The sequence below is a fragment of the Gopherus evgoodei genome, chromosome 5, assembly GCF_007399415.2.
Source record: "Gopherus evgoodei ecotype Sinaloan lineage chromosome 5, rGopEvg1_v1.p, whole genome shotgun sequence".
In the NCBI taxonomy this organism is placed as follows: domain Eukaryota; kingdom Metazoa; phylum Chordata; order Testudines; family Testudinidae; genus Gopherus; species Gopherus evgoodei.
The window spans coordinates 87,497,041-87,510,493 of NC_044326.1; the positions used below are offsets into that span (position 1 = coordinate 87,497,041).

The 13,453-nt window shown below is 36.7% G+C and overlaps 1 protein-coding gene across 1 annotated transcript in view; it reads left to right on the plus strand.

The window, feature by feature from the left end:
* The window catches only part of TTC29 (tetratricopeptide repeat domain 29), a 196,974-nt gene that overhangs the window by 17,999 nt on the left and 165,522 nt on the right, over positions 1–13,453 (plus strand). The window contains 1 exon segment of the mRNA XM_030564792.1: positions 5,223–5,446. Coding sequence (XP_030420652.1) covers positions 5,223–5,446 — 224 coding nt within the window.

Here is a 13,453-nt window from a genome sequence, read left to right on the forward strand (position 1 = left end):
ACCTAGAGATATGAGGCCTGACATGGAAATGCTATCAAATGAGAATGGTAGTATTTTTTCACCCACTTTGCTGAGGTGTAATTGACTACCCAAGGTGTGAGCTGTGGGGAATCAGGACCATTAAAAGTGTCTCTGCCACAATATATTTTTAATGTGATTATTTTAATACAAGTGTAATTCTTTTTGCCTCTTAAAATGCAAACGGTAAAATAAATCAAAAATAGGTTAACAAATCTGAAATGGTCTAATCTACATCGTCTACTGCAAGGAAATTTGAAAGTAAAAGCAAAATATCTGGGACTATATTGAACTGAATTCAGATAATTATTTAATATTTTTTAAAAGTACAATAGAATAACGAGAAATACCACGATTTGAGCAATTTACTACAAGTTTCCTTGAGTTTGTAACATTGGTGCAACTTAATAACGTCGTTTTATATTGGTTCAGGCAGATCAGAAAAGGCTTATGGGTTTAAGACAGATCTTCTGCATCACATGAGCATTACATAAGCATTTCTTTAGTTGCTTTAAAATTTTTTATTTTTTTTAGACAGAGAAAAAGGTATAAATAGCTATACAATGTAAGAAAGTTAAAATGATTATAACATTAAATATAAATCTGAAATCTTACTGAAATACCTTGTGTTTTAAAAGTAGCGGTGCTTTTTAAGTTTACATATCTGTTTTTTTGTAGCTGCTACCATATGTGTGATAACATAAGGTGCATGAAAATTACCTTATATAATTTTTTTTGTTAATGCAAAATAAACAGCTATTACAGAGTAATCTCCTAATTTTCAGAAGTCACTGGTAGCTTCTGAAGATGCTCAACACTTTGACAATCAAACCATGAGATACTATATTTCAATAACTGCTAGAGAAGGCTAAGGGCAAAATTCCCAGTCAGATCTACCCGCTGGATCTCAATCCCAGTATTCTCCTTATCCTACATAAATGGACAATCCATTGACATCATCAGGCTTCTATCAGTGGGAAATTGAAGCATGTATGGACAGATAAAGGGTGGACTCAGAATTGTATGGATTTGTGTTAAGAATTTTACCCTTAATCTGTTGAACTTTATATATTGAGAAACAAAAACAGCAACAAAATCAAAATAAACTACATTGTCTAAAAATAAAAGCGTTGTTTGGAAAATTGCTTTCAAAATGCTCATCTATATTCTAAATTTAGCAAAAACAGTTTTTAAGTTCATATTTTTAAAAATGCTTTCTGAAATATTTAGGTTTTTTTTCAACACATTTTCTAGGTGATCACTCCCCAGTAAAGCAAAACCCCATGTTTGTTTATCTTAATATTACAGTCTTTGCAATTAAACATAATTTGTGAATCATCTGATAAAGAATAATGCATGCTTGTACTGTGCTATGTCCACATGGTATAGCTTGCCCAACAGTGCGTACAGTATTTGCAGGTTTTGACGGTCATTCTGTTTGTGTGATATTGAAAACAGTATTCAAATTCACAATCAGTGTATGAAGTGCAGCTCCACTGACTTCATTAGAGTTGTTCCGATTTATCCTCACAGTGTATTTGACCCAACATTTGCACTTTTCTTTTGTTCTGAAGTAGTATGTTGTTGCAGTGGAAGTTGCTTGATTAACATGATCTGACTGCAGTTTTGCTAGATTTCCAGTAGATGCCCCCAGAGACCATTCAACCTATTGAAAAATTGTTATTACAGTTAGAATAAAAGTTCTTTCTTTTTTCTACGTGACTCAAAGTGAGCCTTGAAGTGGCCTAAATGTTGACAGGAAGCCTCAAACCATAATGGATAGAATGTAGACAAATAGGGTTTATAGTTAAATAATAACACCTTACTGTGGAGTAAGATTCACTAGGGTCAACATCAATTTATTTAAAAAAAAGCAGAATCATCAGGTAAAAGTTCACAAGTAACTTTAAAAAATCACTGACCTATGTGTTGGATATTTTATGTCAATTGATAACTAATTGTCAATTATTGAAAACATGATCAATTTGATTTAGTATCTCTGTTTCTCCCTGTGCACTACATAATGTTATAATGAACTGTATGCTGGAATATAAACAATAATGTTGGTGGGCATCGTTAATTCATCTTAAAATGTAATCAGAAGATTATCTCCCTTGTCTCCACTACATCCATGTTAAAAAGTAACATGCTTTACAGTGTTTGGGGAAAAGAACACTGGCATTTTCAACAGGAATCATGTTGATAATTGAAACAATTTCAGTATAATTGTCAAATGATCTCTTAGATTACATTAGTAAAATTTATCCCAACAATTTGAATTTAAGACCATTATAACTCATGCATGATCCATTTATAAATACTTTACAGTAATTTCAAGGGGCAAAAATATTATGCTGCTCCATACAGTACTTTCTATCCTTTAAGTGTAACTTTTTGTCATATAAACTAGTGCTATTTTTTAGTATACTGTAGCTGAAATGTTATTACTATAGGTAGGCTTGCTATGGTACAATATACAGTTGTACAATTATCTTTCCCTGAGAAGAACTATATATTAAGTACAGTGAGGTCACTCCAGCTGTAATTTAGTTTCTTTTTCTTTTAGTTAATTGGCATAGCCTTTTGCTAGAAAATTGGTGACACAAACTGTAGTTACACCACTGACTTCATCCTCCATGTAAATGTATTAGTTTGCAAATGATACTGCTCATTTGAGAAAATGTGCTTTGACCTTAAGTAAAATGTATTTATCTAATGAGATTAGCACACTTGGCTGGGGCAGTTTTATGCTACTCTATAAATACTGGTATCATGTTCAAATAGTTATGATGGAACCTACAATTGAACTGAATAATGATTTGACTACTTAAAAATATATTTTATATATTTTCTAAAATAATGGCTAGTTATTTTATCTCTGCTTCCTAAATGACTTTTAACATTCATTTCTTTCCCTGTTCCCCCACTGCTTTCACTATGCTCAATTATGCTAATTTAGTGTTCACTGTTATTCCCACTGAAATCAGTGGGATTTCCTCCCACCCCCCAATTACTCTCCACAATCATAGGTGAATTACTTATGCAGGATCAGTATGCATTAGTAGAAGAACAGATCCTTTATTAATAGCTTTTATTTTTATTATGTTAATATAATATAAACAGCACCAGTCATTGACACTTAAAGCTTATTTTGAAACTTGGCTGCTCCATTTTCACTTAAAGAAGGTGTTTACATAATTTTCATTAATATAGAACTGGAAAATAACTACAGTAATGAATTGGACAAAGACTGGGCCATCCACAAAAAAGAAATCAGTATGCTTTCCACTGTGGAAATTAAGATGCTGTGGTGGTCAAATGATTGGACGCTTCTTGATGGGAAAGGAAATGAGGTTGTATGGGGCATACTGTGGTTGCGCAAGTTGAAGACAAGTTGAGGAAGGCTAGCCTAGCTTAGTATGAGCTATATTGTTAGGATGGCTGTTGCAATAATTGTCAGTGGAATACGTCCAGCCGGAGACCAAAGACTCAGTACATGGGCTGGATATCAGCAGGCCTCAGAGTAACGATCTGTATGACAGCCATATGTACGATAACATAAGTAAGGCTGCAAGTCATGAGTAAAGCTGCAAGTCATCACAGAAGTCACGGATTCTGTGACTTTCCGGGACCACCATGACTTCTGCAGTGCCAGGTGCGCCTAGCCCAAGGGCCGCCCGAGCTGCTCAGGCAGTCTCTGGGCCAGCTGCATTAGCTGCTGCTGAGGCAGTCTCGGGCCACCGCCCTCCCCCCTAGCAGCAGTAGGGGTCTCAGGTTGCCACACACACCCCCACACCAGCCGGGGTCCGGGGCGACGCACCACAGCCAGCTCCCTCGCCCCCACCCCCCAGCAGCAGTGAGGGTCACGGGCCACACACTGCCACCCAGCCATCTTCTGTCCCCCACTGCACCAGCCAGGATCACGGACCGTGTGCCATCTACTCCCCCCCCAAGCACCCGCAGCACCCCCCAGGCCACCCCACCCCCCCAAGGAACCCAAGATTTAGTCAGGGGTATATAGCACAAGTCATGCATAGGTCATGGGCCATGAATTTTTGTTTACTGCCTGTGACGTGCCCATGACTTTTATTAAAAATATCCATGACTAAAACGTAGTCTTAATCATGAGTTTTGGAAGAAGGCTATAAAAGTTGCCAATCCTGAATAGGGAAATGGCTAGAAAGAAGAGTCGTTCCTAGGGTAGAATTACTCTTATTCTGATTTGTTAAATGTACACTAAACATCAGTTTTCAGAATTCCTTATTTTCTTTTATATGCTCTGAAAATTTGGCAGTAAAAAAGATAATCTTTTAATGAGAAAAATTATTTGGGTGGTATAATGCAAAATCTAGAGGTTTGTCATTTTAGTGGGATAGAGAGGGAATTTTTACCCAACACTAGAGGCCCGGTCCTGCAAACCATTATTTCTGGGTTTAATCCTTAGTGATGCAAGCAATCCCATTGGTTTCAAGGGTTTTTAGTATTGGGCTCTAGATTGTTTCATGCCCTTGAAAGAAGTATTTGGATTATGTCCATAAATAATGCCTCAAACCTCCTGAAAATATTTAATTATGCATCTCTTTTTTAATATGGATATCTTACCCAGTTTATCAGTGGAATAACTTTGATATCAATTCTTTATTGTATCTCTGTGGACATGTCATTTGCTTTTAAAATTAGTCAGAAATTATGAAATTTCTGTATCACTAAACTCGTCCCAGATGATTCTGTTTCTAACAAATACCAATCCACCATTACCTCCAGCAAAACTATTTAACATGTACATTGTTTTGACATGTAGTATGTGCTTATTTTTTTCCTGATCACTCTTTTTAAGCTAACTAAGAACTTACGGTGTTTCGGTGAACTAATGTGAGCACCTCCTTTTTTTTCGATGTAGATTAACTCATTTGACTGTCCTGACGGATTTCAATTGAAGAACACGAGTATATTTATAATGCAGTTCCAATAAAAGTACCTACAGATTACCACTATTGCTATATTCTGTTCTATAGTATAGGATCTAGTTAAAAACCATTTTGTAAAAAACCCTGTAATTAAGTGGTTCAAATATCAACTCCTTTGTTGGCTTCTGAAGTCTATATTTGAAAACCATTGTAGTATCTTTAATTATGTGTGTGGGGAGGATTGTAGAGAACATAATACAGATTTAAAGAACTAAAATAAGTATTTCTTATTCCCAGTTACAGGAATTCATACAAGAAGAACATCTGCATAGACATGCTGCGACAGGGTTATCACAAGTCCTTCTCTGAGCTCTTCACTCTGATACAGAAATGGAATGCCTTGAGGGAGGCTGCAGGGCCTGGGTCAGCCATATGGCAGCAGAAGTCCCTGGAGGAGCAGCCTGATAAGCTGGATCAGCTTCACCATTTCCTGACCAGGGCTGAGGCAGCCCAACGAGCCGGTAAATGGGGGAAACTGTGGGTAACAGAACAGCAGGAGCTGCAGCAGTAAGTGCCTGAGGGAAGATTCTAAATTGTTTCATGTATGAATTTGAAACATTACTGCATCTTAGCACATTTCAGCCTTAGTCATCTAAGCTGTATTTATAGACTAAATGATAGGTAACTCTGAATTTCGACACCACGGATACAGTGAGAGGTTCTGTGAAATAAACTGGGAAAGAGCATATAGAGTGTATTATGTCACTAGAAATCTTGAGATATATTTACAGCCTTGATAACATCTCAGTTATAACCTAGTTCATAGTTCCTTTATCTTTTTTGTTTTATCTATTGATTTTAACAGCTATTTTTGTACTTTACTAGAGAAATATAACGTTTAAAACATTCTTATACACTATCAATATTTTATAAATCTGATATTTTAAAACATAGATGCTGCTCAATATGGTTGAATTTGTAACTGTAAAATTAAGCATGGATTTCAAATATGTCAAGTACAACATGATACACTGATGTAACATGTAATTTGTGAGTTAAAATGTGTTTGTGAAGCCATAACTCTTTATTACTGTATATTTTTGCTGATGCCTAAAAATAAATTTACTAAGCTATTCTATTTATAATATTCTTTTACTGTAAATACTAGATCATGCAATAAGTTTTTTTCTTATCTTTCAGAATAAAAATAGGAGTTGATGTAGATTAATATCTATAGGAACCCTGCTATATAAGATTTCTATTACACTCCGCTAATTTCAGTTTATATTTTTGATCATTTAGGGTAGGAAAACTTAAAACAAGGTTTCTAAGGTTTTGACAAGGAACATTCTTCATCTCAACTTTTTAGACAGGGCAAACTTTTTTTTTAAGGGACAAAGCTAAGATTATTCTTCTCCTGTAGTTCAATATTTGTACTTTAAAAACTGAAAATTTTAGGCCATTGTATTTATCCTGAATTAATTGTAATTACAGCCAGCAAATTACACATTGGGCTAAGCTTCTGGAACCGCCTCCCAATGGGGTAGTGGAACAAACATCCTAACGAGTAGTAAAATGGAGCTTGATAAGTTTATGAATGGAATTATATATTGTGGTTGCCTGTGATAGTATCAGACTGGACAGGATGAGCCAGCAAGTCTTCCAATCTTATGTTCCTAAGATGGGTAAAAGTTAATGGACTGTCCTGGAGTGAGGATAAAGCTATCTTCACTTCATAAAGCTGCCACCCAGATTGATGGAATACAAGGTGAAGAAATAACCTTTCCACCTGAGCTGTCCTGATACAGAGATTTTGAGTATGATGCCTAAAAGTAAAGGCTTAGACTGGACTTTATGTTGACTTATGATTCATTTGTTTAGTAACAAAATCAAAGTCCATGAGGGGAAGTGAGTTGTGACCCTGCAGAGTGCGTGGGCTGTGTCTTAGAGCAGGTAGGAAAGCAGAGAATATAACAAAATATTAGCATTACTATAGTTAATACGATATTGCACTATTTAAGGACCATAGCTAAGCATAACGTTATCTTCTAAAATTAAAAATACTAGAGCCAACCAAGATTTCAAAGATTGGAGGGTGGGAGAGGTGAGTTTTAGATTTATATAAGTATGCATTTGAAAATATAATTTTAATAGCCATTTAGCCACATTGTTTAAATAGAGATGTAGAGCTGGAAGGGATTCAAGAGGTCATGTAGTCCATCCCCCCATGCAGATACAGGATATAAGACTTGTTATATGTTCCAATTAGATAATATCTCTTAAGTGGTAAATCATCTATCTATAAATAGATGGTGCATGGTGTGACTTCTGCTCTGTTGCTGTAAGATGTTGTTGGTTAACAGGAACAGTTGCACAAGAAGTTATTGGAAGGGCACTCGTTTTTGTTGCTTTCTAGGTTATGGACATTGTGATGGGTTGGTTTTTGTTTAGTGTTTTGTAAGGATAGTTGTTTAGTTTTTTCATATCCTTTTTTGCTATTGCTTGGTGATGTATTTCTGGCTGGTGCAATGTTTGCTGATGATAGACATATAGTTTAGATAAAACTGATGCAAACCAGAAAAGCTTCTTCCTTGCCAGCTTCCTGTTTCATTTCAAGTCTGAGGTGCTGCTAATCAGCAGTCGTAGCATAGCGCTTTTGAAGAAGCACAAGTCCAAAATGTATATGAAAATGTTTCCTATTACTGTGGTACACTGGTTACCAACATTTCTTATTTTACTAAGCATTTTGAAATGAACAAGACTACATGGCTTGGATCCTCAGTGTTCTGAGAACAGTGATCCCAAACAGCTAATGAATACATTTGAAGAGAGCTCACAGATTCTGGTGACGTAACAGATGATTTTACTCATACATGGACTAATATATAAGCAGTGTTAAGGTACAGGCTGTGATATTGGCATCAGAAGAACCAAAACATTTTTTTCTTTTCAACTTTTGTCAAACTGATCTTTGGTCTCTTTTTAGCACCTGTTTTCAGCAGATGTTCTTATCACTGCCTTATGCTTAGTCAGTTTGTGTTGCTGTCATTAGTATGGCATATCTCTAAACTATTGGTTTTGTTACCATTGTCAATAAAAGGCACATGTTCCCTGACATTGTCAGATTCACCTTCCATCTTCTCCATATTGCTCCTGTTCTTAGTATCAATATACATCCTAAGCTTGTTTGTTCTTCATATCATTACAAAAGAAGTTGAAGAATGCTCTACCATTCCTATTGCATGAATCAAAAAATGAAATGTATCAATGCATGTTTTACCAGTGTTACATTTTTTATAGACCATTTACCATTGCTCACAATCAGTGAATCTTCACTGTTTTCATTTTTACTGGCAAATTACGATGGGCCTTCAGATCTTACAAGAGTGCAAGACACGCCCTCCAAATCAGCCACCAAAGCAGTATCATGCAAGGGACTGGTTATCGAATCTGGCCCCCTTCACCACAATACCTGAGTACCTCCCAAATATTTAAAAATAGAGTTAAAAGAGATATACTATTGTCCCTTGCAGCTTGTAGGAGAAACAGCTGACAGGGATTTATCTTGCTCTGGATGAAAATAAGAACCACTAGCAGAAAATGGAAGAATTATAGATAATATATATAAAGAAAGTGCAGGCTTGGAGTTTGTTGATGCTGATATTTCAGATGCTGCTAATTTGAAAGTAGACATCCTTACAACTATTCTCCTGATCTCAGCCTGACTACTGTGGGTCTACCTCATCTTTTTGCTAGATTTATTTGCAGAAATAAAACAAAAGGTCTGGGCTGCTTCTCCATGTTATGTTTTTATAATGTAAGTTTGTCATAAAAAAACAGGATAGATGAATGCCAGAACAACCTTTCTATGTGACATAGCACTTGGTGTAAACCTTCACCTTTTGATGTGCTTGCAAAAATACTATTAATATCTGTTCACTTAAAGCAATATTATGGTTGACAAGCAGTAGTGTGATGAGGATAGGTAGAAGGTGCACCACCTGAGCAGTTGTATCTGGAGGCATATGTCCTTGAAAGGCAGACTTAGTGCATTTAAGTGGTGCTGGTAAGCAGTTGTTGATGTGCCTTTGAAGAAGGACACCAGACTTCCCCCTCACCTCTCCACTCCCTCCCCCCAACCCCCGAGTTGTGCTGGTATGCAGTGAATATGAGGCCATAGTTCCACCCTTCTCAGACATATCTTCTCAGGTGCTGCTTGCACTGCCAGCAATGCTAGCTGTGGTTCTCAACATCTTCTGGTCAAATTATGGCTAACCCCCAAATAGGTGCAATGACTGGGAAGAGTTCCTTGCATTCTTTTCCTTGGTAGAGTGCCAGCCATAATTTGGTTATTAATATGTGGGGGGAGGCAAAATTTACTTAAGAAATCTTTTACTTTGCTTGGATCTAGAACTTGTGAATAGCACCCAATTAAAGCATACTAAGGAGAGCACTCCACCTCTGTTATGAAGCGTCTGACCCTTCCCTACTATAAATAATTTAAAAGAAAATAGAGCCCAAAACACTGGCTTTTAAGGGGTAGTTGCTGTGATCTTACATGATGCATGTTGCTGACCCTGTAAACAGCTTTTCAGATACTGCTATCTTATTTTATCTTATTTGTTCATTTATGCTTTTGCCCTATGTAGGTCCCATTTAGGCTAACTAACTCATTTGAATCAACTCCCAAATGTCACACATCATTTTTTTAAAATTTTATTTATTTGTTTACTTACTTATTTACTAATAGGGTGCTGTACAAATTATACTGTAAAGGATCACCGTGTTCCTGCCTTGATGAGTTTACAGTCTAGCAAGATAGGCAACACACACAATGGTTTAGAAGATGATACTAACTTAGACTTAAGTTTTCCTCCCATAGCAGTGTGAAGACAGGTTTTGCCAATAAGTTAGTATTTGTTGACTTCAAAAAATGCCTTTTCAGGAGGTATATGAATGAAGAGAGAGTGGGCACATGATGCATTGTTATTGGGAGGTTATACTTCTATCTTCCAGCACAGATATTAACAGTTATGAATGACTTACTGTTGAAAAAGACTTTGGCACCATACAATAAAAAACTTTCCCATAAAATTTAAAACTTGTGTCTTTGGCTGATTTAGATACACTGCAATAACATGTGGCTTGTGGTATTTAGGACAAAACCAGAAAGTGACTGTGCACCAAAAATAATAATAAAAAATTAAAACGTGAAGATATCTGAACTTCAGAAAAGGTTTGGTTGTATAAGCTGTGGATGGTGGACTTTTTTTCTAAACAGATTTGTCCCTCCCTAATTTTTACTGTTACATAGAAACAATATCAGAAAGAACAGTTAACAGAGACTGATCAACAGTAAGTGAAAGTTCTAGTTGCCTTGACCGCTTCTCAATTCTCTTTTACTACTCATGGCAGTGAGATGGAACTCGGTGGTGTCTGCCTGCCACGCCATAGTGCCTTTCATTGACTTAATTTGTAACTACTAAATTAGTGAGTTTCGCTTAGTGACACATTTCTGCCTTTTATAGTTTAAAATCTCTTTCCTTTCTTGTGACTACCATTTAGCTGGAAGGAGTCCAACACCATTCTGCTGTACAAGAAGGGTGATCGTCCAGTATGCCTGCTCTCACATGTCTACATGCTGTTCACCAAAATAGTAACAATCCAATTCTCAGAATCTGAACAAGAAGCAGCCAAGAGAGCAGGCAGGCTTTTGAAGGAATATCAGCACTATGGACCATATTTTCACTATAAATCAGCTATTGGAATGCTCAAGGGAATACAAATTCCCTTTATGTATTGCCTTCGTCAACTATGAAAAAGCATTCAACAGCGTAGAGATCAATGTAGTGTTGAAAGCTCTTGCAGAGCAGGACATCAACACAAACTATATCAAACTATTAAAGGAAACAAATTCTGACTTCACCACAGATATAACTTTATTTGATACTCCCCTTCGCATCCCAGTTAAGAAAGGTGTGGAACAAGGAGACAAGGTTTCACTGAAATTCTTCACAGCCTGCCTCAAAATGGTAATAAGGTGGATGAATTGGAAGGGTGGAATCAGCATTGATGGAGAGCAATTAAACCATCTCAGATTCATGGATGATAGTGGGTTCATTGCTGAAAATATTATCAAACTACAGAAAATGGTGCAAGAGCTCAACACAAAAAGCAGCCACGTTGTACTGACAATTTACTGCTCCAAAATTAAATTAATGGAGTCTGATAATTTACCGAAAGCCGAAATAATAATCAAGGGAGCAAATAGAAGAAATTGAGCAATATGTCTATTTGGGACAAGAAATTAACATGTGTGACGATCAGGATGGTGAACTCTTGCAAAGAAAGAAAGCAGGTTGGTGCACATTCAATTCTATCAAGGATGTCCTCCAAGGAAAAATCAACAAGGCAACATGTGCCAGCCTCTTCAACTCAGCAGTAGTACCAGCAATGTTGTACGGCAGTGAAACATGGGCACTGACAAAGAGAGAGGAGCAGCAACTGTCTGTCATGGAGAAGGTGATGGAAAGAAGAATTCTGGGAATTTCCAACCGCGACCGAGTCCCCAATGAAGTGATCAGACAGCAGAGTGGTGTGAAGGATGTCGTTGTTGAGAACAGGCATAATAAAATGCAATGGGCCAGGCATATAGCGAGGCTCACTGACAATCAATGGACTGCAGCTGTCACTGAGTGGTACCCATGGCAACTGAAATGACCACTCAGCTGATCTCCAAAAAGATGGGAAGATTTTATCATGAAAAGACATGGTCACACATGGAGAAGGAAGGCCAGGGTACAAGAAGAGTGGAAGATATGTTGTAATCGGCACAATCTATACGAGGGCTGAATCACTGATCAATCAAGGTGGTGATCAAGGTGGTCTCAAGATCTCCTCTGTGCTTTTTCTCCCATCCTCCTGATACCCAAAGTCATAAGAAAAACCATGGAAGATGTGGCTACAGTGATACTTATAGCCCCTTTGTTGATCCAGACAGCATTAGTGCACAGCCCTACTGCAGCTGTCCAATAACAGTTACTGATCTTTCGCTCCAGTTTGTCAGAATTGAGGACAAATTCTTCACCTAGATCCCATCGCTGTTTTGACCTGGCTACTTGGAAGTTGTCTAGCTGAGCACATTAGACAAGATCGCTCCACAGATGCTTAAGATAGCCTGATACAGAGAAGATGAGATTTTTCTTCTTGGCTTCATAACAAACTCTTAACTAGAGCTTGGTGGGAACTGGATTTTTCATTTTGTGGGAAAATTCAATATTTCAATTTTTTTCCATTCCAAAAGGTTTTTTTTTCAAAATTTCCCACAAAACAATATTCCAGAAAAAAAATAGTTTCAGGTTAATCAAAATGTTTTGTTCCTATTTTAACTTTTTATAAATTTAGATTAAAACTATTGAAAGAAAAAGTTATTTTGCAATGAAAATTTTAAACATTCTGTTCCAAAAGGTTGACTCTATTGAAATACTTCCTTCAAATTTTCTTTCAAGAAAATAACTAATTAAAATAGACATGTTTCTGTGAAATGTTATGCTTTCAACAAATCAGCCTTTTCCAGTCATAAAACTTCCAGCCAGTTGTAATCTCAGCCCATTGCAAAATTTGTTTCCCAAGATTCTTGTTTATATCCTCCAGCTTGAACTGTCAGGCTTCTAGCAGGTCTGTCAGAGTACATTTAGCTGCCATTTCAACTTGCCACCCTCCTTTTCAAACATATAGTGTTTACTGATTCCATTGTTTCACAGTTTTTAAAAGTTATGGTTCATGTTTATCACCCTGTGCAGAAGCCTCCCACATCCTAAGACCTAAATGTAATTCTTTTAGGCCTTATGGGACCCTCCATTTGAACCCTTATCCAAGTATTCTCTTCACTGTCTCTCATTCAAAACCATTATCTTTACTGAAAGAGTGGTTTCACAATTACATATCCAACTCCTTCAACCTTCTCCTTTCCATCCATGTGGTATCTCACTACTTGGCCAGTATCATGACCCATTTGATAAGTGTTTTTGGATGAGAAATGATAATATTGTATTATTGTTTATACTAGAATAGAAAACTAAAACATTTAATTTATATTTTATTTCCTGATGGCAGGAACACATTTTACAAAAATAGAGGAGTATAATGACTGACCCACCCTATGGGAGATTTTATATCAAAGTTACCAAATTTCTAATATTTTTTCCTCATGGGGTGTTAAAAGTTCACTCTGACTAAATCAGCTGTCATTTGTTATTGTCAAAATAACCTCAGAACATTCCTAGATTTGCAAAATCTAACTTTTAATCTAGAAGAAAATAAGTCTTTTGAAAGTCCATCTGTGTTGAATGTGCTTTCTTGTGACACGAACACATCTGATCAGCTTCTGTCCAAGACAGTTATACAGACTGGTTGTCTTTGTGCACTTCTCATTGTTATTCACTGGCAGGATAGTCACTGAAGGGTCATATTAAAGTTCATTCAATCAAAGCTGCGGCAGTAACAGTAGTCAGCCTCGGGTCAGTTCC